Below are 27,009 nucleotides of genomic sequence, written 5' to 3' on the forward strand. Positions count from 1 at the left end.
CATTAAACTACCTCATGTCTCAAAGCACATAACTTTACAATAATAATGAAAATAAACAACTTGAAGACCACTGACCTGTATGTACCACCTGACTGAGTGTGCCAACTGCACCTGGCAGATTCATTACACCGTTGATAGTGTTGCCAAAATTTGAAACGCATAAATTCGAGTCACAAACCGCTCCGAACGTAACGTCACGTGTTTTTCCATCTCTTCTAAATTACAGTTAGTGAACGCAGCATAAGCTTGTTGCTTTGGTTCAGGAGGAACTGTAAAAGCGGCTGCTGTTTCGTGTGCGGGGCTCTGTGACTGACGTCTGTCAAAAGGGGCTGTTTACACGACACCGTTTTCAGAAACTTTTTACGCGTTTTTGGCTTTCATTTACACGACAACAGCGTTTTGGGGGCCTGACAGTGCATGTTTTTGAAAAACGAAACCATTATCATCTCAAAAACGTGTATCTGTGAAAACGGTGACGTGAAAACGGTGAGGCCACCTACTGGCCTGGCATGAATAATACAGTGTTTTAGTAATTTTCGGGGATCATTTTGACAACATTGTCGTCTATACAAAAGTAAAACTTTTCAGTTTTTAGTACTTCATTGTCGTGTATCTGAAAATACGTTGACCAAATGCAATGATTGGAAGGAAATGTTATGCTCCTACGCCTTTCACAGGCCCCGTTTACACGTACATGGTTATTTGGAAAAACGGAGACATTTCCCTTCGGTTGTGCCCCTCGTTTTCACGCAAACGGAGAATTCTCCTCTGAAAACGATTCTTTCTAAAAACTCCGGCCAGAGTGGAGATTTTGGAAAACTCCGTTTGCACGTTTGCATGTAAACTGAGAAAAACTGAGTTTTAGGCAGTCGACGTCACAGTATGCGACAGAACTTGCACTGCGTCAAAAGTGCGACCTATATTTTCGGGATTCTGATCTGGCTAACGTGGGCTTGAGCTTCTTGTTACATCGCCACCTATAGGTTTGGCATGCTCTTGACGGCATATACACGGGTTCGTGTAAACGAACACTTTCCTGAAAACGGAGAGGGTGAAATGTCCGTTTATGAAAATAACCGGCCACGTGTAAACGTAGCCACAGATGATATAACGATATATATATATATATATATTGATCGATCAGTATATCATGTATATGTATGTATAGGCCTATATAGCCTGTGTGTGTGTGTGTGTGTGTGTGTGTGTGTGTGTGTGTGTGTGTGTGTGTGTGTGTGTGTGTGTGTGTGTGTATTATTAGACCACTTAACTTAATGATTGCTATCAGGATTTGAAGGGCATAACAAAAAAAGTTTCTGGAACAAATCACCTTTAAACTTTTAAACGATATGTTTCTTTAATGCTTGGTATTTGGAGGCAGCAGTAACCAAGCATCTCTCTCTCTCTCTCTCTCTCTCTCTCTCTCTCTCTCTCTCTCTCTCTCTCTCTCTCTCTCTCTCTCTCTCTCTCTCTCTCTCTCTCTCTCTCTCTCACTCACACACACACACACACACACACACACACACACACACACACACGCTCCATTTGCCAAGAGAATGAGCGATTGACGAGCATCGACCCAGTCAGTCAGTCTGTCGTGGTCTGGAGATGTACTCAAGAACACCGCAAGAAACTGGATTCATCCTCATCGTCTGTTCCGTAAAACGCCACAAACGGAGCTTCTAAACCTTTGGGATTTTAACAGTAAAGCTGTCTTTCAAAAGAGGAGACCCGACCAATTTACGAAATGTCTTAATTTAATCTCTATACATTCAAATAATTAAATGACCGAGAGATTGAATGGTCGGATCGGTTCTATCAACCGCATCAAGTGCACTAATTTATTAATAACGACGAAACCGTTTGTATAAGTATGAAGCATAAATAATGTTTAATACTTGCTCGGATGGGAGATCTTTTCAGTCTTTCTCTGAGAACTTGGAGGATTTTGACTCTATACGGAGTGTGCTTCTTTACAGGTTAGTGGGAATTGTTTGTTTGTTTGTTGCTTTTCTCAGCTACAAAGTTGAATACCGAGCAGCTTTTCCTCCTCGCGCGCCGGAGGGGATTTAAAGACCTCGTGCGGGTTTTGCGGCCACTCGAGTGCTTTAGTCTAAGACACAGTAAAAAACAATTAAAATGAGTAATTAATACGACGTTAAATCGTTTTTTTTTTAAATAAATATGACAAAATATCTGTAGAAGGGTATTTCTATTAGAAGCGTACACATTTGTATTTGTTTCACAACGAAACTTTCATAATATTTAATAAGCTATTCCATTATTATGATATTTTATTTTTTTTATTATACAATTTTTCTGTTGGAAACCGCATGAATGATTCTGAAGTCGAGCAGGCGATTCTCTTGTTGTCGTTTCTCATAATGCATAACTTCTTTCCACGCTGTTCAACAAAAGCTTCCGTGTTGCTATAGAAACTACTCGATTCTACCAATCACGATTTGAGAAACGCGTCACGTGGCCTTTGGACAAGACCCGTATGCGGATAACACGACAGGACGCGGCTGCCGTTGAAAAGGCGAACTCGCTTCTTAAAACAGCTCTGAATGGACACGAGCACAGGTTATTGCGTATAAAAATGCGCTGATGGCTTCTACACAATTTACAGAGGGCAATGAGACGGAGTTTGAGTCCGACTTGCGTGAAAATAAGGAGGCTGAAGGAGGGAGCGAAACTGATTCCGATGCATCAAGTTACAGTCACTCAGACTCAGATTACTCAGAGTAAGACACATCAACACATTCACAAACAATAGTTATTAATAATAACTGGATTGATAATTCGATATTTTCATGCCGCATGTTTCACCATAAAACTTTGTTATTGAGATCGGTGTCAACTTGACTGCACTGCAGTAACGTTATGTATGTAACGTTAACTTAAACATGGACGTATATAATATATCATGCATATTGTGTCTATATATAATGTATAATGTATATAACATTCTATCTTAATATTATATAAGTGTGTGTGTGTGTGTGTGTGTGTGTGTGTGTGTGTGTGTGTGTGTGTGTGTGTGTGTGTGTGTGTGTTTGTGTGTAAAACATAAACACACACACACACACACACACACACAGACAGTACTGGTCAAAAGTTTGTAAACATTACTTATTTTAATGTTTTTGAAAAAATATGCTCACCAAGCCTGCATTTATTTGATTTAAAAAAAACTCAAGAAATATTATTACAATTGACAATTGAAATATTACAATTTTAAATAATGGTTTTCTATTTTAATATAGCCTACTTTAAAATATAATTATTTATTTATGTGATGCAAAGCTGAATTTTCAGCATCATTACTCCAGTCTTCAGTGTCACATGAAATTATTCTAATATGCTGATTTATTATCGATGTTGGAAACAGTTATGCTGCTTAATATAATGTGACGCTGACGCTGTTTATTCTCTGTTATAAATATGCTTACTTGATTCACTTATTGTTGGGGGGAGGTGTCCGGGAGGGAAATGGTTAAGGGGGAGGGGCTTAGGGAGAGGCGGGCGGTTTTTGAGATGAATCTGACAGGGGGTAGAGAAAAGTGAGAGGAGAGACATCTCTGTTTTTGGGAACAGTTAGGACACCTCCTGATACCCGTGTTTTAGGTTGTACACGTTCAGGAAATAAACCTCAGCCGTTTGGTGCTTATAAACCGGATCCTCGTCTGCTGTCTGTTTCTCTGGGAAAGTGCACGACGTCACACTGGTGTCAGAAGTGGGATATTAAAACCACAGCTTTCTACTCGTGATTCCCAGAAGACGATGGAGAATAAGCCGGTAAGATCGCTTCAATTATCCGCTGAGAAGTTAGAGCAGAACAGGGGAGAGCCCCGGCATGGGCGGGATGAGCGTAATCCCGAGGGAAAGCATCTAACGTTACGAGACGGAAGAAATGAGCTGATTAGCACACTATCGCCCAATAATCCTTTTCTGCCGCTTTTGCTGAACGAATGTGATCAAGAATATTCACTTAAAGCTAGACCACAGACCCCCGCACCCTGTTTTAGCATGTCTCGTGCTTTTGGTGAACATGATTTCATCGCGAGCACTCCGATCGCGGGAGGTCGCGGGCGGGGCCGGTCGGCTGACCCGGAAACGGAAATCAGCGAGGATCAAAACATCCGGTCTGTCTCGCGGATTGCGGAGAGAGAAGCTGGTAAACAGAGATGCTGTATATGGGTCAAAGCGGATGAAGCCCTTTCTTTCAATCCTGAAGATTCAAGCTACAGTTATAATTATCCACAAACGAGCCCTATGCATGTCAAAGAGGGGATTTTTGGAGAGAGATACAGCGCCGTTGGTAGCCGAGCTAATCCATTTGTTTTACCAGAACAGATTAATAAACCTTATTCAATCGCTCCCTCTTACAACGTTCAGTGGCCAACTGCACTGCCATATAACTTCCCCCACCAAATGAGCTGTGTCCACAAGCACTCTGACTTACCAATAATGAGTAATAGGAGACAAACAATGGAAACTCAGCCAGTGTGGGACATGTGTCCAACCTTATCAGCAACCTCTCCTCGCTGGCCCTTAGAATCTCCAGCCAGAGAACCCATACCCACTGGCTGCTCCTTTTCTAACCGGCCAATGCAGTCCGTCACACTCATGCCTGACCGGGGGTCTTGTAAAACCCGTAGCTGTCTGAAATTGGGGCGCTATGATGGTCATTCTTCTTATGAGGCGTTCCGGAAGAAGTTTGAGCTGGTGGCCGAGGCTAATGGCTGGGACGAAGCCGAGAGAGTGGGCCAACTCGCAGCGGCTTTAGATGGCGATGCACAACAGGTACTGCTGGACGTCCAGGGAAGTCAGGTGTATAGTGTTCACGCGTTGCATCAGGCTTTGTCTCGCCGCTTTGGGGACATTACACCCCCGCTGGCCTTACGGCAGCAGTTTCAGGAGCGGATTCGTCAACCAAAAGAACCCTTGGGTGTGTTTATGGCTGACCTGCGACACTTAGCCCATCGCAGCTACCCAACGTTCAGCGAAAGCGTGAGGGATGCATTGGTTCTGGACGCGTTTGTACGGGGATTGACCCCAGATCGGTTGCGACAGCAAGTACGAATAGCTCAGCCATCTAACTTTGACGAAGCCCTTGATCAAGCGCAGGTTATAGAGGGGATATTGGATGAACGGCTCAGCGGAACGTTAAGCAACAATAATGTTGGCCGCCCCAGGGTTTTTGCTGCATGTTCCGGGGAACAGACTCACCCGCAAACGGTTAAGGTGAATACGTCCGAGAGGGAACCTATGATTTGTTGGCGCTGTGGAAAAACAGGTCATTTGCGCCGGGAATGTGCGACCCTGGATGTGGCTGGGTCCACTATGCCGTCGGGAAATGGTCAGGGGCCGGAGTAGAGGGAGGTGCTCTCGGCCCATCAGCCATTTCAGAACCTCCCTGTGGATCGTCTGTTGCGTTGGTTAGTCCAGTAGAGTGCTGCCGAATTGAGGCCAAAGTGGATGGACAACTAGTGCGGGCCTTGTTGGATACTGGCTCTACAGTCACCATTATTCATCCTAAATTCTTGACAAGGAGGTTCCTTCAGCCAGCTCGTTTTCCCCTGGTCACTGTCATGGGTGAGAAAGCAACTTTGATGGGCCGTTGTGAGGCGGAAATCTGTGTGGAGGGACACAGTACAGTTATGTGGGTATGGGCCGCTGAGATTCCAGAATATTGTCTCCTGGGTATCGATTTCCTACACCAGGCAGCTGCGGTTTTGGACTTGAGGGCAGCGACCCTAACGCTAGCTGGAAAATGTTCGGTGCCAATTCACTTTAATTCTATATGGATGGGTCCTCAGTCGCGCTACGTGGGTCGTCTGAATCCTGGCTCACAAGCACAGGGAGTCCCGGGTCCAAACTCTTCAATTTTGTCACCAACGTCACAGTCTGTAGAGACACCATGGTCTGGCTCTGCAGTCGGGCTTCCCACCATTCCACCCCCAGCCGTCTCTGATGGTGGGAACGGCAGTCAAGTTGAGGAGAGCCCAGTTTTGATGCAAGCAGCAAAAGCTGTTTGGGAGAGAAGTAGTGAGGGTTTGGAAGAACTGCAGAAGCAGAAATTATGGCGAGTGATGAAACGCCATGATAACCTCTTTGCTGCCTCAGCCAGTGATGTCGGGCAGACGAAGTTGGTACAACATTGTATAAACACGGGGGATGCACCACCCATCCGGCAACGTGCGCGGCGGTTACCTCCCATAAGGCAGTCGGCTGCAGATCACTGCCTAGAAGAGATGAAAGCTTCGGGAATTATAGAGCCATCGGAAAGCCCGTGGGCCTCGCCGGTGGTATTGGTCCCCAAGAAGGACGGTGGCTGGCGTTTCTGTGTCGACTTCAGACGCTTGAATGAAGTGACTGTCAAGGACTCCTACCCGCTTCCGCGGGTTGATGAGTCTCTGGATCGGATCACTGGGTCCAGGTGGTTCTCTTCACTAGATCTGCGTAGCGGGTATTGGCAGGTCCCTCTCAGTGCTGATGCGAGACCAAAGACTGCCTTCACGACAGGGACAGGCCTCTGGCAGTTCAAGACTATGCCCTTTGGTCTGTGCAACGCTCCGGCAACCTTTGAGCGGCTGATGGAGCGGGTACTCCAGGGTATTCCGAGAGAGGTGTGTCTGGTTTATTTAGACGACATTTTAGTGCATGGAAAAGACTTTGAATCGGCCTTGAGTGCTCTCGATCTAGTCATGACCAGAATAGCCCAGGCTGGCCTGAAATTGCACCCGGAGAAGTGCCAGTTGATGCAGAAAGCCGTGACCTTCTTGGGCCATTATGTGAGCGCGGCAGGGGTGGCCACCGATGACCAGAAGACAGCAGCTGTTCGCGATTGGCCGGTCCCGTGCAGCCTTAGGCAGTTGCGAGCTTTCCTAGGACTAGCGTCGTATTACCGGAAATTCGTCCCTGGGTTCGCCACTGTTGCTGCTCCCCTCCATGAGTTGACAAAGAAATCACAGCGGTTCCAGTGGGGGCAAGAACAGCAGCAGGCTTTTGAAAGCCTGAAGGAGGCTTTGTGTCATACGCCCGTCTTGGCCACCCCAGACCCTAGATTGCCATTCATCCTGGATACAGACGCCAGCAATGTAGGTCTGGGTGCGGTTCTCTCCCAGGAGGGGGAAAAGGGAGAGAGAGTGATTGCCTACTATAGTCGGGCCTTCAACAGGGCGGAGCGTAATTACTGTGTGACCCGACGAGAACTCTTAGCCGTGGTGGAGGCAGTGAGCCATTTCAGACATCACGTCTGTGGTCTTCATTTCGTGATCCGAACAGATCATGCTTCCCTACGTTGGTTGTTGTCTTTCCGGGAGCCAGAGGGACAGGTGGCACGGTGGATAGAACGCCTGCAGGAGTTCCAGTTCACCATTCAGCATCGCAAGGGAGAAAATCACCAGAATGCGGATGGGTTGTCAAGACGCACCTGTATGGCATCCTGCCCACAATGTGAGCGACTGGCTGGATATGTGATGCAGGGACCGGCTGACACGAAACCGGAGACGGGGATGGAGGCGTCTTGTTGTGCAGTGCTGCCTGATTCAAATGTAGCATGGGCCGCTGAGCAGCGCAAGGACCCCGAGCTCCAAGTAGTTATCGACTGGGTGGAAGCCGGGAGGAGGCCTACGTGGGAAGAGGTCATGGCTTTTGGACCAGTGGTGAGGGGGTTGTGGTCTATGCGGGATGGCCTGGCATTGAACTTGGGATTGCTGCAGAGAGGATTCGTGGAACCTGTGACAGGCGTAACCAGGTGGCAGACAGTAGTGCCTAAGTCCTGTCACCGCTCGGTTCTGGAAGCAATGCATGGACAACCGGGGGTAGGACATTTTGGAGTAAACAAAACATTAAAACGAGTTCGGCAAGAGTTCTATTGGCACACCTGCCGTAGGGATGTGGAGTCATTCTGTCGTCGGTGTGATGCCTGCACTGCTAAAAAAGGTCCGACGGGCCGGTCTCATGCCCCGCTACAACAACGGCTGGTAGGCTGTCCCATGGATCGTGTGGCCGTAGATGTCCTAGGACCGTTTCCACAGACCCCTCGAGGAAATCGATTTGTGGTAGTCGCAATGGACTACTTTACAAAATGGCCAGAGGCCTATGCTGTTCCCAACCAGGAGGCGGGGACAGTGGCGGATGTCCTTTTGGAAGGTCTGTTTGCTCGCTTTGGGGTTCCCTCTGAGATGCATACGGATCAGGGGAGAAACTTTGAGTCACATGTGTTCTCTGCGTTCTGTCGGCAGTTGGGTATCCGGAAGACAAGGACAACTCCCCTACACCCTCAGAGTGATGGGTTAGTAGAGAGGTACAATCGAACACTGGCCACTCAGCTAGCCTTGTGTGTGAGCCAGGATCAAAAGGACTGGGATCTTCAGTTGCCGATGGTCTTGCTTGCAAGTCGGAGTGCGGTGCAGGAGACCACCGGATGTACGCCAGCTCTCCTCATGCTGGGCAGAGAATTGCGAACCCCATCCTCCCTGCTGATGGGTCAACCACCAGATGCACCAAAGGCCCCGCCCGGGTTGGAGTATGCCCATCAGCTACAGGACCGGCTGCAGTCAGCCCATGAGTTTGCTCGTCGTCAGGCTTTGCAGGCGGGTATACGCCAAAAACGGGCATATGACCATCATTGTACAGGACGTGATTTTAATGATGGGGAGCTGGTATGGGTCTTTAGTCCGAAGAGGAAAAAGGGACGTTCACCTAAGCTGGATTCTGCCTGGGTAGGACCCTGTTACGTAGTGAAGAGGCTGGGAGAGTCTGTTTATCGTGTGCGGAAGAGGCCTGGGGGACAAGCTGTGGTGTTACACCGGGACAGGATGGCTCCATATTTGGGAGAACGGCAACCCTTCAAGAGCAGAGGACAATGGCAGACCGCTGGGGCGACCCACCCTGCGGACGGAGGAGCTGGAGACGCAGCGTCGGACAAGGGGTGGGGAACTTCAGCGGGCTGTGAAGAGGGTGACCTTTTGACCCAGGCTCCTGGGGGCACTCTGGATACTCTCGGAGGAGCTGGAGACGCAGCGCCGGGAGGGTCTGGAGTTCTTCTGGGGCGGTCTGGGTTGGGGGCGCCTGAAGATCGCACCATGAGCACTGATCATCGTTCGAACGGCAGCAAACATCGCAATGGAAGCCAACGTATCACCCCAGAGGTGGAGTACCGGTCGACTACCCCCTTGAGGCCTAGACTACCTGCCAGGGAGCCGCAACAGACCCCAAGAGCGAGGATGGGATCACGACTTCGGCCCAGAGAGGCACTTCGGGTGCCCCGGCATTTCATGGATTTCACCTTCCTCGGGGACGAGGAAACTTGAGGAGGGGGCAATGTGACGCTGACGCTGTTTATTCTCTGTTATAAATATGCTTACTTGATTCACTTATTGTTGGGGGGAGGTGTCCGGGAGGGAAATGGTTAAGGGGGAGGGGCTTAGGGAGAGGCGGGCGGTTTTTGAGATGAATCTGACAGGGGGTAGAGAAAAGTGAGAGGAGAGACATCTCTGTTTTTGGGAACAGTTAGGACACCTCCTGATACCCGTGTTTTAGGTTGTACACGTTCAGAAAATAAACCTCAGCCGTTTGGTGCTTATAAACCGGATCCTCGTCTGCTGTCTGTTTCTCTGGGAAAGTGCACGACGTCACAATATATATATATTTTTGGAACCTGTGATACTTTTTTCATGATTCATTCGTGAATAATAAAAAAAAACAGAATTTATTTAAAATATAAATCTTTCCTAACAGCTTCATTCTTTTTTACTATCAGTTTTTATCAATTTAAATCATCTTTGCATAATAAAAGTATTAATTTCTTTCAAAAAAAGGGGGAAAACTGACCCTAAATGAAAAAAAAATCTCTCTCTCTCTCTCTCTCTTTCTCTCTCTCTCTCTCTCTCTCTCTCTCTCTCTATATATATATATATATATATATATATATATATATATATATATATAATTATTATTATATAAGTTGTCAGTTTAGGGGTCTCTCCTGACCCAGATTTAAGAGAGGCTCATGAAAAGGGAAAATAGACCTCGTCTACTCTCTGCCCTCTCTCATTTTTAAAGGGAATTTCTGTTTCCAATTTGGAAAGTCAGCCATCATAAATAATTATATGCTATTCGCCATCTTTAGTGAACTTATGGACGTGGTTGCCAAGAGCTAACCTCCAAAGTAGCGTGGCTTAATTTAGAAATGGAGAAGAAAACCTAATGTCTGCATGGCTGAATATTGAGTTTTTCTGGAATGAAGGAGGGGATTGTGTTTCAAAGGTCTCGGATGTGTGTGTCTTTGCCCTGTAGCCTTCTGACTTAATGCTTATAGTTCGGTGTGTGTGTGTGTGTGTGTGTGTGTGTGTGTGTGTGTGTGTGTGTGTGTGTGTGTGTGTGTGTGTGTGTGTGTGAGATACTCTTACTATGTATAAGTAATACCTCATCTGGTGGGGAAATGTAGTCTGTTGCATATAGAAAACAACAAATGTATTTTTATGCAGAATATTTGATAGTGTTTCATGCAGTGCCACTTTCTTAATCTATTTAACTAAAACCTTTTTTGTTTTTTGTTATGTAATTATTACATGCAGTTTGAGTTTTTATTAATTGAGAAACTACATGGAATATTCATTTAAAAATGAATTTGTCACATTTTTATTTTAAATTGACAACCAGTTAACTTAATTCAATTAATTTAAATAAAGCTGAAGATGAGAGACATGAAATAAAATATAAAAAACGTTAGGAAATTAAAAATGTAGCCTTAAAAATATAAATGAAAGCTAAAGCTAAAACTAAATGTAATAAATATCAAAATGACTAAAACTTTAGCTGAAATTTTATTGAAAACTGAAAATAAAAGCTTTTTCCAAATATTAATATTATAATAGTGTAAAATAATAGTATACTATAATATAGTACTATAGTAATACTAAAATTAAACCTGCATGATTTCTACAAAGTTGAATGCATTATATAAATAGTTTCTGATAGTTCAAAATATGACTAAATATTATATCAGTATATAATTAATTGTACTAAAATAAAACCTGCAGTCGATTTCTACCTTATGAAGTTGATTGAATCAGATTAAATAGTTTCTGATAGTTATTATTCATCTTGATTTTAGCCAAAGGAGCTGCATGGGCCGGCTCAGAAAAGTTAGTTCTGAGAAATCAAACGCAATGACATTGAGACATTATCTGGATATTATCTGGATATTATTATCGCATGCTTCTTTAATGATCCCTCTGTTTTGTGGCGCAGTGACCTAGAGCCGGAATGGCTGGATGATGTCCAGAAGAACGGGGAACTCTTCTACCTGGAGCTGAGTGAGGGAGAAGAAGAAGCTCTACTGGCCCAAGCATCTGCCAATCACTCCGCTGCGACCAATCACGTGCGTTTCAGCGAAAAGGAGGCGGAGATTATCAGTGACAATGGTAAAAAGCAAGCAAACTCCAGCAACAAATCCAAAGCAAAACTCAAGAAGTTCACCAAGATCCTGAGACCAAAGCGACGGCCATCTCAACGGAAAGCCGCTGATGGGAAAGACGGAGGGTTTTCCCAGCATCCCACCTCCATCCTGAAGAATCAAGCGGGACAGCGGCCTGGAGTCGTGGTCCAGCAGCAGCGCCTGAAGGACGTGTGTGTGTATCTGAACCCGAAGCGTCTCGGCAGCGCCTCTCCTCCGTCTCAGGACCGAGGCGGCCTGTTAGAGGCCTTGCTGGGGGTCGTGCATCGGCCAGGGGGAAATACTGGGAAAAGAGGAGGAAAACTCATCATCCATGGCCTGGTCCCACACAGTCCTGCTAGCAAGTGTGCTGAGATTCTTATTGGTAAGCACAACTAGACAAGGACCAGGTCATTTTTCCTGTATTTTTAGCAGTGGTGATCAGACTTACAATAGTGTGGGATTGGTAAGATAAAATAAAAAAAAGTTTTTTAAAATTCACCAAGGCTGCATTTATTTGAATAATGCGATATTCAATTATGCTTAAAGTGTGGGAAATCAGCTTAAATTATCTTTAAAATATATTTAAAATAACCTACATATGTGTTTCACATTCTTTTTGTGACAAGAAAACATCCCTATAACTTCTGAAAGTGAACAGCAGTGTTTACTGTAGCATAATCAGTGTAAACCACGGGTTCGGGGTTTCAGGAAGTACTAAATTAGCTTCATTTAATAACAGAAACTGAATAATCAAATGTAAAAATAAAGCACTTAGTTTTCACTGTATGAATTAAATATATATACTGATTCTTATTAAAGCTACAAAAGTTATTCAGCCAAGAGCAGCGAGTGATTTTCTCTTTGTCTTTTGTTCATGACCCCAGTTATTGCAAGCCGCTGCGATATGCATATTGCGATAGATATTTAGATAATTTAGATATATTGTGCAGCCCTAATCAAAATACAGAAAATTTGTGAAATATTATTACGGTACAAATTTAAAAAAGCTGTTTTCTGTTGTTATATATTTTAAAATCTAATTTATTCCTGTGATCAAAGCTGAATTTTCAGCATCATTCCTCCAGTCTTCAGTGTCACATGATCCTTCAGAAATCAGTATAATATGATGATTTGCTGCTCAAGAAACATTTCTTATTATTATCAATGTTGAAAGCAGTTCATATTTTTGTGTAAATCATGATATTTGTTCAGGATTGTATGAGAAAGTTAAAAAATAACAGCATTTTTTCAAAATTGAAATCTATTGTAACATTATAAACATGACTTTACGGTCACGTTTGATACGTTTAATGCACCCTTGCTGAATAAAACTATTAGTTTTTTTCTTTTTAAATGATAAAATGCCAAACTCTTGAACGCTAGTGTGTGTTATTTGGCTGGTGGCTGGTAAAACAGGCAAAAATATCTCATGAACCCAATCCAGAGACCAGAATATCATAGAAAATGTTGACTTGGTTCAGTAAGAAACCACTTAGCATCCATTCAAAACCATCCTAGCAATGCATTAGCAGCCATTCAGAGTTTTTGAACTCTCAGTTTCCTCAAAACAGTCTCTGGTTGATGTCTTGAAACTGTAAAGTCGAGCTGTGGCTTGGTGTTGTGGTTGGTTTTATTCATATTCTCTCTTACAACTGCCTGTTAAACTCTCTAGTTTTATGTTCCCGGCACATTTGGTAATGAAATCATCCGATTGGAAGTAACAAAAAAGCCGTTTATTCAATTTTCGGCCATGAATATTTTTCTGTTGATGCACTAAAACGATATTCGAGGGGAACCCGCAGTCACTCTCTCACAGACCAAAGAAATTCCAGACGGGTTACACCACCCCGAAACTCTTTCCCCCGGCAGCTTTTTACGATTGCTTCTCAAACGCCCGTCCATACTAAAGCAATTAGACCGTTTATCTGAAATAACTGAGGGAAATCGTTGCATGCCACAAAGAGGAGAGTGTGCAAAGGCAGGTGGAGCTGCTGTTTGATGTGCGTTTGGTTTTATCTTATGCTAGAAGTTTACCAAAGCTCGGGACAACGAGCAGATGTTTGTGATCTTTGAGTTGAATATCTTTCATGCTTTCTGTAGGTGATGCTCTGGTCGCTGTGGACGATGTGGACGTCACCTCAGAAAACATCGAGAGGGTTTTGTCCTGTATTCCGGGTCCCACACAAGTAAGTGTGCATTTTTTTGCAACATACATATACATCAATCTGGATACATTTGAAAACACATCTTTTGAGACATCTTGTTAACGCGATCTCGGGCCGTTTTTTTTTTTTTTTTTTTGGTGTGGATCTGAGTGTGATTGCCTAAATGAACCTGACTAAGGGAGAAAACCGCAGACTGTAAAAAAATGGACGTAGTGTCCGTGACGTCACCTATAGGGATCTCCCAGTCACGTGACCCCTAGCCGCGTGTCAGCCATTTTGACGGAATACATCCGTCAGCTACTCAGTGGCAATGGATCTATTAATAGGGGTGTGTAATATATATTATTAGTATATTATTATTATACTAATAATATAATTATTTTATAATTAGCCGAAATATTGCAATACTTTTTTGCACTACAGTATTGATATAATTGAGTGCGCAAAATATCTCGATATTGAACAGAATCTATTTTTTCCCCCACCACTATTATTAGCGCAGCGGCCGTCAGCTAACTCTTCACGTCATGTCATCGCACTTATTAGCATCACAAAAAGATACAAGAGGAAGATAAAGGAATTAGGAATCATAGATCCATATGAAGCACCACAAGTTCTTTTTACAAGCATTAAATGTGTAAAAAAACTTCCTGACATTGAGTTCGGTGACATTTACAGCTACCTTATTCACTTCCCATCACGCTAACGCTACACCGGAGCTTCATTAAAAGCATACAAAAGCTTAACGTTAGCAGGCTATCGGTATCACGAGTCCGGATGGGTCAGCAACTCTTTTATTTGGACGCCAGCGGGGAAGGATTTTTCAATCACCGCAAAAGTTGGTCAATGTATTTTTATAATTACCAAATTATAGTGACGTTACCTGTAATAATTTTTAAACTGAGTTTACAGGGGAAAACACAAAACAAAATCACCTGTTTATTGCCACCAACCAGTTTGTATGATCACGTATCTGATCGCATCCAACTGCACAGCATCGCTCGGGCATGATAGGAATATTTCGCGACGAGCTGTATATCACCGGCGGTTTAGCATTTTCTATTCTGTCAAGATGGCTGCTCCAAATGGCGTGACGTCACGCGGGACGTCCCTATAGGTTTCTGAAGAACATTTTTGAAGCCCAAAGTGGGCGGAGCTTGCCATTTTTGTAACCCATCTTGGCAGCGCGTCACTCCCGGATTACTAAAAATGGTTAGCTGAGGGGACGTGACACGACGCTAACAGACAGCAGACAAACGGCTAGTAGTGACATCAGCGGCAATCCACCTGTCACTCAAGTGGCCACCCCCTTATTTTATGCAAAATGTTAAAGGGTTAGTTCACCCAAAAATTTTAACTCTGTCAGTAATTACTCTCCCTCATGTTGTTCCAACCCTGTAAGACTTTCGTTCATCTTTGGAACACAAATGAAGATATTTTTGATAAAATCTGAGAGCTGTCTCACTTCTATAGGCTTCTATTGTAATTGAAACTTGCCGGCCAAGAAAGTTAGTAAAGAAAATGTTTAAAATAGTCCAAGTGACTACAGTGGCTCAACCTTGAGTTTATCAAGCGTCGAGAATACTTTTAGTGCGCAAACAAAATAAATAAAAATAACGACTTTATTCAACTCTTGATTTTCTTCTGTGTGGGCCTCTGAGTGAGTTCACGTAGTGTTACAGCGCAGCGCTTCTGGGTCGTACGTCAGAACGTAAGCTCGCTATTGGCCAGCATTACACACATGACCAGCGTCGGCCAATAGTGAGCCTACGTTCTGACGTACAACCCAGAAGCGCTGCGCTGTTGCATTACGTGAACTCACTCAGAGGCCCACACAGAAGAAAATAGTCACTTGGACTATTTTAACGATGTCTTTAATAACTTTCTGGCCCGGTAAGTTTCAATTACAATATGGAGGTGTGAGACAGCTCTCAGATTTAATAAAAAATACCTTGATTTGTGTTCCGAAGATGAACGAAAGTCTTACGGGGTAAGTCATTTCATTTCATTTTTGGGTGAACTAACCCTTTAAAGCTTAATAAAATTTAAACGGATGAGTTATAAAATAATTCACCCCCTCACAGTCGTCATGAAGGTCAAAATTAGCTGTATAGACCAAACCCACTTTTTGTACCAGGCTGTAAACTATTGTTTTCCTGCTGTAAAGTTGGGCATTTTAACATGGGGTTCTGTGCGATTGACTCTCTTTTGCAGCCGGTCTCTAGTGGCCAGTCGATGAACTGCAGTTTAAGTCTCTTCTGTGTTTGATTCAAGAGAGAGACTGGAGAAAACACACCAGATTCTGAAACAAATTATGCTCCAAACGAGTCTAAATGCTTAAAGCTTGAACAATGAAAATGAACAAATGTTTGGCTCATAATGTTTATGTGGCTCTATACAGCAGTCGACAGCAGTTCATTCCTGAGGTAAATATAAGGATGAAAGCTGAGAAATCTCAGATGCTTTTCACCACTTGTAAGACAAAAGCTTTTTCCCATAAACTCCCAAACGCTGAGGGCACATAAGGGCAACTCCACGTTTTGGGAACTGAGGTCTGTTTTTAAGGGATTAATTTGACTCAACTGCCTTGAAATTAGACTTTTTTTGTTCATCAAGACATAATGTTTTCAGATGAGCACTCTCTAAAATTGGTTTTGGTTTTGCTCTGCTCCTCTTGGCCTGCGAGTAAATGCTCTTTTCTTGAAAACCCTCCAGGCTAACAATATTTTCTACATTAACGAATGCAAATTGTTTAGAGCTAAATGTAATTTGAGGCTCTGTGAAATATTGGTGGTACAATCTTGTCATAAACAAGACAAATTGACTGTGGATGTGCATTAAGCTTTGATAGCTTTGTCCTATCTGAGAGTATCTTGGGTTAGTGAGGCTGTTGTTTGTTGCAAATTGTTAGTAAAGTTAAACAGTTTTCAACTCTACAATTTTCCATTTATGGCCACAATTGCTACGACTGACTGATCTCAACCCAAAACACTTCATCTAAACCCCAAACCCAGAAGCTGTATGAAGTCTGAAGCCAACAACCCCTAAACTCAGTGTTTTGAAAATAAGAGCATTTAACCTTAAAACAGTTGTGAAGAGTCATGTGTGCTTCACAAAGCGTTTAAATAAGGGTGTAACGATATTATTGCGATACTCCAAGACATATGTTAAAAGGTAAAAAAAATTTTTTTACTTGTACTGCTAAATTTGCTATTACATTGTAGGTGTAAATGAACAGGCTTGCTGCTGGAAACCCAAACCACAGGACAATAGTGACACCAGAATAAAAATATTCATGATTCTGAAGCTGAAAATACAGAATTACTTTAGACGAATATGCTTGCGCTCGCTCACTGACTAGATATATTTAAAATAATGTGTTTTTACTGGTAACATAAGACACTTGGCATTATCAGGACCCACAAATATTCCCCCATTGCATTATTATACATTATATTCAACATTATATATAGCAGTTTAATGTCGTACTGACACTAAAACTCTGAAAACATGACTTTTTTTCCTCACAGAAATTTTCATCTTTTCAGGGCTCTCAAGTTTGATCAAAAGTTTGGAGTGAGATCTGTTAGGGGAGGAGCCACCCAAATATTTGCGTCAGCGGCCCCTCGGCCCCACCAAATTCGCTTAAATTTTTGCTAGCAGTTCAATTTTGCCAATTGTTCCTAATTGACCAGCGCAAATGCAAATTAAAACCATTTTGGCAATCATAGACAGCCTTCCAAATCTGCTCAAACGGTCACCTTTAAAGGGGTCATCGGATGCCCATTTTCCACAAATTGGTATAATTCTTTGGTTTCTTCATGTAAAGTTTGTAACATAAGTTACTTTGGTTAAAATTCCTCAATGGTTGTGTAAAACACCCTTTTTCCTCCTCAAAAACAGCTCTGTTCACAGCGACTCGTTTCGGTGCATGTCTCTTTAAATGATAATGAGCAACAATTTTTTGGCTTTTTGAGGATTAAAAAAAAGTGAGTGGGTTCTTTCATTGTATGGTGGTTGTGTCCACACACTGCAAAGACACATTTATATGCAGACACCATATAAAAGTGAATTTTGCATCCGATGACCACTTTAAATTAAGCAGTTGGAGAGTTTTGACTGCATCAAAAATAATTTTGCATGAATTTGGCTATAGTCCTCAACATCAGCGCTCACTGTCTTTGATCACAGGCGAGAGATTTCGTCCACGAATCATAAAAAAAATTTGTTTTAAATTAAGAGGTTCCTACCGCAAACCGCATTCATCAGATCTTGCTCTTCCAACTTCCACTCTGTATGTGCGCGACTGCGCGTGTTGCCTAGTAACGAACGTGCTTGGAGCCGGAACACGTAATTTACCCGGAAACAACACATTCTAATTTCTGATTGGCTGGAAGCTGGCATTTAACTCTGTATAACTCGAGACTGATGCTATGAACTCGGCAGAGAACTTCCCTCCGTTTGCCTGCGCCTCGTCCATTAATTGTATAGCGGGACAAGTTATCCCCCTACTGTCTATGGTTATCCCTCACTCCTCAGCGTGAGAAACACAAGGTGTGGCGTGTGAGCGTGTGCAGGGGTTGAAATGCGTGTGTCTCACGCCCAATGCGTGAGACTTGAGAGCCCTGTCTTTTGGTGAAGTATACACAATACAGATTGTCTATGCATTTTGTATTGAATATATTGGTGCACCCCTACGTGTAAAGCATTTGAACAAAGCCCTAACTCCAACTTTGGCATGCAACTTGCCTCACACCAATTATGCTACAGTCATGAACGCTGTGCTGTTACTTTTTGATGCAACTCTATGTTTTTCTATAACCACCGCTAGACGCTGCTTCTCTCCGAGAATGCGTTTCGTTTGATCCCTTCTCAAGCTGGTTTTGTTCACTCTGTTGCCTAGGAGAGGATGGAATGTTGAAATTACAGAGTTCTGTCGCCACGGCAGCGACGGCGGTTACGGTAACGCTTGTTTTTTGTAGGCCACAGGAAAAGAGCCATTATCCTGTGGAGAAGAGAGAGGGAGAAAGTGATTAAAGGACGAGAACCGATAGCAAATTACACCATAGGACAAAAAAGGACAGGCGAGGCTATTATGATATTAGGGTTGAGGAACTGTGCTCTTGTGAGGTTTCCAGAGACGTGCCAAGATTTTAAAATGAGTCTCGGCTGGTGATTTATGAAACTGTAAGGTAAGCATTGTGTGATTGTTCATTTTCTACTGCACCACAGGAACAAAATCATCATGTCCACACTGGTCTTTCTTTGGACACTGACACCAGGAACTTTTTACATATGAACGCACCCGGAAAAACATACTCTGGAAGTGGAAAGTGGACGAGCTCAAAGTGTTTTAAACCCGTTTACACCTGAATTTAGTGTCGTAAGATCTTAATACCGGATGTAAACAGGGCCTTGCTAATCTATGCCTGCATTAGATTGATCAAAAGATACAATAAAGAGAATCTATTTCAATAAATGCTGCTCTTTTGAACTTTCTGAATCCTGAGTGTTTTCAACATTGATAATAATCATAAATGTTTCTTGAAAAGCAAATCATAATTTCTGAAGGATCATGTGACACTGAAGACTGGAGTAATGATGCTAAAAATTCAGCTTTGATCGCAGGAATAAATTACATTTTACAATATATTAAAATAGAAAACAGTTATTTGAGATTGTAATAATATTTCACAATATTACGGCTTTTACTGTATGTTTTATTAAATAAATGCATCCTTGGGGAGTATAAGAGACTTCTTTTGAAAGCATTAAAAAATATTACCGACCTCAAACTTTTAAACAGTAATGCAAGTATCATATATTTTTAATATATTATATGTTTTTGGAAGCACATCTGAGTAAACAATAATACTTGCATCAAGTGTCAGCCAGTCAAGCAACAGTCATTGAGTTTTGTCTATCAGAAAGACAACTCCAATCCAATCCAATCCACCTTTATATATAAAGCACCTTAAAAACAACACTGTTGACCAAAGTGCTGAACACAGTCTATAAATAAACAATAATATACAACAGAGGCGCAACAAAAAAATAATAAAAAAATAATTAACTATAAAGATAAATACAACAGTATTACAAAACTGAAAGTCAACCCTCAAACTGAGTTAAAAGCCAAAGAAAATAAATGAGTTTTAGGACGGGATTTAAAAACAGAAAGAGACTCAGTCAGTGTGATGTGCAAAGGCAGCTCATTCCAGAGTCTCGGAGCTGCCACGGCAAACGCACGGTCACCTCTGGATTTGCGTTTGGTCTTGGGGACGACCAGCAGTGCCTGGTCAGCCGACCGGAGCGAACGAAAGGGGGTGAAGGGCACGAGCAGATCAGACATGTACTGGGGGGCCAGGCCATGCAGACATTTAAAAACAAATAAAATAATTTTAAAATCAGTGCGAAAGTGCACAGGGAGCCAGTGGAGGGATTGGAGGATGGGTGAAATATGGTCAAATTTCCGAGTTCCAGTTAAAAGACGAGCAGCTGATTACTAGTTGTAATCGTGCCATAAGTGATTTGCTAAGACCAGTGTAAAGTGCATTGTAATAATCTAAACGAGTGGTGACTAGCATTGGCCGTAACTAGCATTGGCCGTAATGTATAATGATATAGCCTAATATGTGACCCTGGACCACAAAACCAGGGCAATTTTTTAAAATTGAGATTTATACATCATCAGAAAACTGAATAAAAAAGCTTTCCATTGATTTGTTATGATAAGACAATATTTGGCCGAGATACAACTATTAGAAAATCTGGAATCTGAGGGTGCAAAAATAAATCGAAACATTGAGAAAATGTATAGTTGGCTATTGCCACAGATATACCCGTGCGACTCGTGACTGGCTTTGTGATCCAGGGTCACATGTCTCGATGTGATCTGAAATCGGCAGTCTCCCACATCTCTTAATGACAGGCTTGTTTTTTCCAGCTCAGCACTGCCGTCCAGCTGCTCGCGGTCAGCTAACACTCGTGTGTGTCTGTCCTGCATGTTAAACCGGCGAGTGGGAGTGGATGCGCCGCTCTCTGAGCGCTGTTAACTCACAGATGGGCGCTGTTGCTTTTAGTCATCTCACTGTTTCTTGTAGCAGAAGTCCTGGGCTACATGTCCAACTTAAATCATAAATCGAACTGAAATATTTGTACACTAGCATTCAAACATTTGGGTCAGTATGATTTTTTGGTAACACTTTAGTTTAGGGTCCAATTCTCACTATTAACTAGTTGCTTATGTGCTTTATAAGTACTAATAAACAGTCAGTATCCTAGTAATATGAATGCTAATATTAATGCATGACCATATTCTACATCCACCTAAACTTAACAACTACCTTACTAACTATTAATAAGCAGTAATTATGAGTTTATTGTGGCAAAATTCATGGTTAATAGTGAGAATTGGACCCTAATCTAAAGGTTGACCGATTTGTCTTATTGTTTTTGAAGGATGTCTTATGGAAGTTATGGCAAGTCACCATTAGCGTTCTTTTCTGTGCTGTGTTGTTGTTTTTGGGCTCTACTAGAAGAGTTTTTCAAGCTTGAATGTTCAAAAAACACATTATTTCCCCCATATTCTCCACAGTTGCAGCTCCTCTTTTCCCAGTCTGTCAGTAATGATCAGTTTAGTTCCTGTCTCTACGAAGCTCCTCCTTCTGAAAAGCACAGTGTGCTGTGATTGGTCGGTTGGACCAGTGTGTTGTGATTGGTCAAGCGCTTCTAGCGTAACCACGAGTTAACACACTACTAACTAACTCAACAAGGCCCCGCCTCTTAATTTTGCATATGCCTTGGGAGGGAATCTTGTTTGTACATTCATAGAATGTACAAATTATTTAGTTAGAAATTATTTCATAGAAAAAATAGACCAACTTTTAATTTATAAGTTGAGTAAATAAATAAAAAAGTCCTGAATCCTGAGTCCTGGTTTCTCAGCTAAGATACAGTCAAACCAAAATGTATTCAGACACCTTCAACATTTCTCACATTATCACAGTTTATTTGCTATAGTTTAGAAAATGTTAATAAAATATGACAAGAACTCAAGAGTTATGAAATCAGTTGATATTTCACTGGTTTTGTCCGTCCTTCTGTTAGACTGTCTCACAAATGAATTAAGTTGAATATCTGTCAGATGTTAAATTTAACTACACAATTAGATAATATCAGTTTGGCTCAAACAATCACCAAGCAATGCTTCATTTTGTTCAGTCTGTGGTGTAAACATGTCACATTAGTAATTTAAAGTAAAAACACTTCAGCAAAACATGGGCAGGTCAAAGTATCTGAATAATTTTTGGTCCCAAATTTGTATATATTTGACTGGCAGTCACTGTATGATAATTTTTTGAATATAATATGCCACAGTTACTTTATTTTGCTATCCTCACTTACATAAATGTACCATAGTGTCCTGCACCCACTAATACAAAATATCACATTATATCTGGTGTCTACAATCTTACAGTCAAACCAAAGATTATTCATAGTTGGTATTTTCATTTTATCATCAGTATTTATTTCAGATTTTTTCTCTGTGTTTCTCAGGTGAGGTTAACTCTGGAGACGGTGTGTCCCGTCGGGAGCGGCCCGGACTCGAGACCCAAACCGCCTCCTCCGGTCAGTCAGCTGGTCCGACTGCTGTGGGGCGAGGACACAGTCGAGCTCCAGATGTCCATCGCACATGTACCGCACATAGTGATGTACCTCTCACTCAAACTGGACTCTGAGTCGCCGCAGGAGGAGGTCAGTCTGCTCCACTTAGGGCCCTATTTTAACCATCTAAACGCATGGTCTAAAGCGCAGGGCGCAAGTGCAGTTAGGGCGAGTCCGAATCCACTTCTGCTAGTTTACCGACGGGACAAATGGTCGGCGCTCCCGGCGCTTGATCTTAAAGTGCTATCCCTATCCTCTTAATGAGTAATGGGTGTGTTTTGGGCTTTACGTGCGTTAAACCAATCAGAGTCGCATCTCACATTCCCTATAAAAGCCAGTTGCGCTTGCGCCGTGGCGGATTCGCTATTTACATGACGGAATTTGATAGCGAAAAAACTGAACGCTTCTCCAGAGCGCAAACGGATCAGCTCGTGCGCGAGGTTAAAGCGCTAGCAGACCATCTACGGGACAAGCCGGATTCCACCATATCTTTGTGTACTAGGGCTGTAAACGATTAATCGCGATTAATCGAATCCAAAATAAAAGTTTGTGTTTACATAATATATGTGTGTGTGTTGTGTATAATGATTTTGTATATATAAATGCACACACATGCATGTATATATTTGAGAAATATTTGCATTTTTATACTGCATATATATTGTTATATGATTTATATTATATATGAATAGAACTATTTTATATATAAATAACACATTTTTCTTAAATATATACATGCATGTGTGTGTATTTATATACCGTATACAAAATAACTATACACAATACACACACACACATATTATGTAGGCTAAACACAAACTTTTATTTTGGATTCGATTAATCGCGATTACTCGTTTACAGCCCTAATATGTACACAATAATAATATTTTACGTTGTAATCCTTTTATTTTTAATATGTTTGTGTGCTGCTGCGCTTCCCTGTGTGTGTAATAAGCAGAGTGTACACGTGCTGTGGACCCGCCTATAGGCACACATTACTAATGCGCTCTTTAAACTACAGAACAAATATTGCGCCATTGACTCAGTTTATTTCAGTTAAACACACCTTGTTTTCAGACCAGCCATGGGCGCACAAATGGGCGCAAATGCATTTGCTATTTAAAGGGCACCTATTATGACATTTAAAATGTTCCTAATGTTGTTGTGGGAGTCCCCAACAACAGTTTTACATACATGCAATGACAAAAAACACTTTTGTTGTCGTATAATATGCATTTATTTTTACCTGATTTGCTCACCGACTCCCAAATGATTCGTTCAACGACTCGTTTTCCAAACCCCTCCTCTGCGCGACGCTAATCTGCGTTGATTGGTCAGATGACCCAGCAGTGTTTACAGAGATAATACTTATTTTTAACACGGAGTACAATGATGCTTTTATCAATTAAATTGTGTTATAATAATGATTATAGTCCACTGCTTTGTAGTTTGTAGTAAAAAACGAAAAATAAGATAAAGAATGTAATGTTATGTTAGCGAGCATAGCCCAGAGTTCATATTGTAAAAGCACAATCAGTCTTTGTTTGCGTTAGCCCGATGCATAAACATAACGTTTTTACACACAAAAAATGCAGTTACGTTACTACGAGGTATTACTCTATTCTTTAGACAACTCCGAAAACAACGACAAACACTTCACATATCTCAATACAATTGCCATTGAAGACCTAGAAGCTAAACGGTGCTTACACAACAAACAAAATAATTATTAAGCATGCTACATAAAATATAAAAGCAAAAATTATTAATAACACTTACAGGTTGTGATACGGAGGAGGAAGCTGATGCAAATACACTTGGAACTGAACCTTCCTTCAATATCGCGAATCCAAGTTTGAGTGCATTTAAGTTGGTAAAGCAATCGTCTTCAAAATGGCGCGAACAAAGCACAAGGCTCGGACTATACTTCTGTGGTATAGTTGTATATATGAATTGTAGCCACTTAGTCTTCAAATGCTCCTCCTTGGGCAGATGAAAAAAGTTGGCTTTTGAGCCGCACTTCAGAACACAGCGTCTCGTCGCCATGATGTTTTCCCTGCTGGCCTTGGAGCGCAATAAGTGGGCGTATCGTATTCAAATAACTCGACAAGTTGACGTCAACTAGTCAGAGAAAAAGCTTCGGTCTTCTAACGATTCATAAAAATGACTCAGAGTCGACTCTTACTTTTGAAAGACAAGAACTTTATATACGGTGCACTTTCATATTTCAAACTTTGCAGGATGTTTTTGTTCACTTAGATCTATGTTACACACTACATGAAAGGTAAATTTCAAAATTCCATAATAGGTGCACTTTAAACAACGTGGCGCAGGACGTGAAAATGATAACTGCGTCAGGCTGAAACTAGCAAAAAACACTTGCCGCGCCTGACGCTGCATTGCGCGGGTGTTTGATAGGCCCCCGAATGTTCAGAGGCTTTCCACCCATTGATTGCATTACAAATATTATTTTCAGCTTGTGAGAATTGGGAAAAGCTAAAACAGCTGTGTGGATTTTATTCAGTGCTTAATCCGTTAACATGATTTCGCCATCCAGAAGAGTTTCCCCCTGTTAAATCGTGCCAGAAGCGAGCATGAATGGCTCCGCTGTGCCGCTAACAGCCGCTCGTGTTTATAGCCGTCAGCATGACGTGAGGAAACAGGAGAAGAGAGGGAAAAGCTCGCCTTCGTCCCGGCTGAATAATTCACAGCGAGACGCCACGTTCCCATCAGAGAGGAAAACCACTCGTCAGGACTTTGGAAAGTTTTCCTTTTAGAGACTTGTCTCGCTTTAATTCACAAAGAGAAGCAAAATGTGCATTAACAGTTAGGATTGTCGGAAATGCAGGGGGAATTTCACAAAGAACACGTTTAGGTCAAAATTTTAAATAAAAAAACAACAAAAATAGGACAATTATATTTTGCATATAGAAAGTGAGGAATATTTGTGAGGCCATTGATGTTTTTTTGCATTGTGCAATTGTTTTCATAATCAAAACACATTTCCATACTGCACATATATATATATATATATGTATTCTTGTAATACAGTAAAAACATTATATTATAATATTATAAAATATTATATTGTACATTGCTATGAATTTCTTTGTAAAATCAGCATAAATAACCACATTTTCTTGGTTACAAATTATTTCAATTTTTATTTTTTATTTTTTGAGTGAAATACACAGAAATGAATAAGTTTATTTCACTCTAAAATCAAAATACAAAAAATAATAATAATATTTAGCGAAGTAAATTAGGTTATTTATGCTGATTTTACAAAGAAAGTCTTGTAATTTACAATATAATATTTTATAATATTAGAATATAATATTATTACTGTATTACAAGAATAAATATCATCAAAATATGTTATAACATTTTATATATATAAATATATATACACACACACATATACAGTATTTATACACACATTTGTCATGCTAAATATTACTTCAAACGTAGTGCAGGGTTCTTCATTTCTAGTCCCGTGGGTTCAACTAATAATTAGATTCAACTAAAACTGAACAGACTTGAATCCACTAACCAGAGTCATTGGGCTTGGAAAAAGACCGCCAGGACCAGGTGTGTTTGAGCGCAGCTGACGTAAACTCTGCAGGAATGAGGAAGATTTGAGATTTGAGTTTGCTTATTGGCCTACAGCCGGTCACTGTCAGGCTGAAGTTTTGCACTCATTGAAGCGGCTTGTGTAAATGCATCCCTCCAGGTGCTGATAGGCTAGAGTAGTTGATTTACAGTGTTAAATCTTCGCTGAGAGAAGCGTGTCTGCAATCCGACTCACATTTAAAAACCTCTTTCTGTCTGCGGTGATTGATAGTGCAGCGCGAGCTCTAATGTGAGTTTGAGCGTTTATAATGTGTGTTTTTATGCGCTGTCCAAACCACAGGCCACGACGACCACCTCTGAACGCTGACTTGAGCTTTTAGAGCGTAAGAGATAACGCGCGCGTGTGTGTGTGTGTGTGTGTGTGTGTGTGTGTGTGTGTGTGTGTGTCTCGAGGGTGAAGGCTTGCGGTTTGAAGAACTTCATTCTCACACAAACTCAAATGCACGCGGTCTGGAAGCGTTGCCAGGTTGAAGTGTTCCTGCTCAGCATACTAATCAAAATGACAAAGGAACCGTCCCTCCCTTCGTTCCCTCCTGCAGATAAACCTCAAACTCTCTCACACTGCTGCAGTTTACGGATGAGAAGAATGGACATTCCTCACGGGGAAATGCGGTCCTTGGCAAAGTTATGCGCTGCGAGCCACTCGTAATTTAAAGTCGATGTGAACTGAGTTTGAAGACATTTTTTAAGAAAGAGGATGAAAATAAGAAGGGAATTGGAGGAATAAGACGGGGAATATTTTAAAATGCACTGATGAATCATTCATGATAAGAGTAGGAACAAGTTTTAGAGAAGTAAATGTGTTGATTTCATAAGTTAGGTTATGATTTTACAAAAAAAAGGAGCTTATTAATTAGAAAACCTGCTCATTTCTGTAACATAGTCGAAGTTTTAGTGATGAACAGTTAGACTAAACATTTCATTTTCCTTTCATAAGAGAAGATGCAAAGACTGATGCATAAGTTATTAAATCGCTTCATTTACTTGAATAATCTGAATAATTTTAACAATTCACCATAATTATTGTTTTGCATAGAGAAACATGTTTGATTATTGCCTCATCTCGTTCAGTGACATAACAACAGCAATGCA

The 27,009-nt window shown here is 41.7% G+C and overlaps 1 protein-coding gene across 3 annotated transcripts in view; it reads left to right on the plus strand.

Moving 5' to 3' along the window:
* The first annotated feature begins 1,748 nt into the window (after positions 1-1,748).
* Positions 1,749-27,009, plus strand: part of intu (inturned planar cell polarity protein) — a 41,803-nt gene continuing 16,542 nt past the window's right edge. The window contains exons 1-4 of one of the 3 annotated variants that reach the window (XM_079605355.1): positions 1,749-1,979; positions 11,266-11,834; positions 13,553-13,638; positions 22,177-22,374. In XM_079605355.1, coding sequence (XP_079461481.1) covers positions 1,888-1,979; positions 11,266-11,834; positions 13,553-13,638; positions 22,177-22,374 — 945 coding nt within the window. In that variant the 5' untranslated portion in view covers positions 1,749-1,887. Of the gene's footprint in view, positions 1,980-2,480; positions 2,745-11,265; positions 11,835-13,552; positions 13,639-22,176; positions 22,375-27,009 lie in introns of those variants that run through there. The other 2 variants (XM_079605353.1, XM_079605354.1) reach the window with 2 other exon arrangements.

Source organism: Phoxinus phoxinus (assembly GCF_949152265.1).
Source record: "Phoxinus phoxinus genome assembly, chromosome: 2".
Taxonomy (NCBI): domain Eukaryota; kingdom Metazoa; phylum Chordata; class Actinopteri; order Cypriniformes; family Leuciscidae; genus Phoxinus; species Phoxinus phoxinus.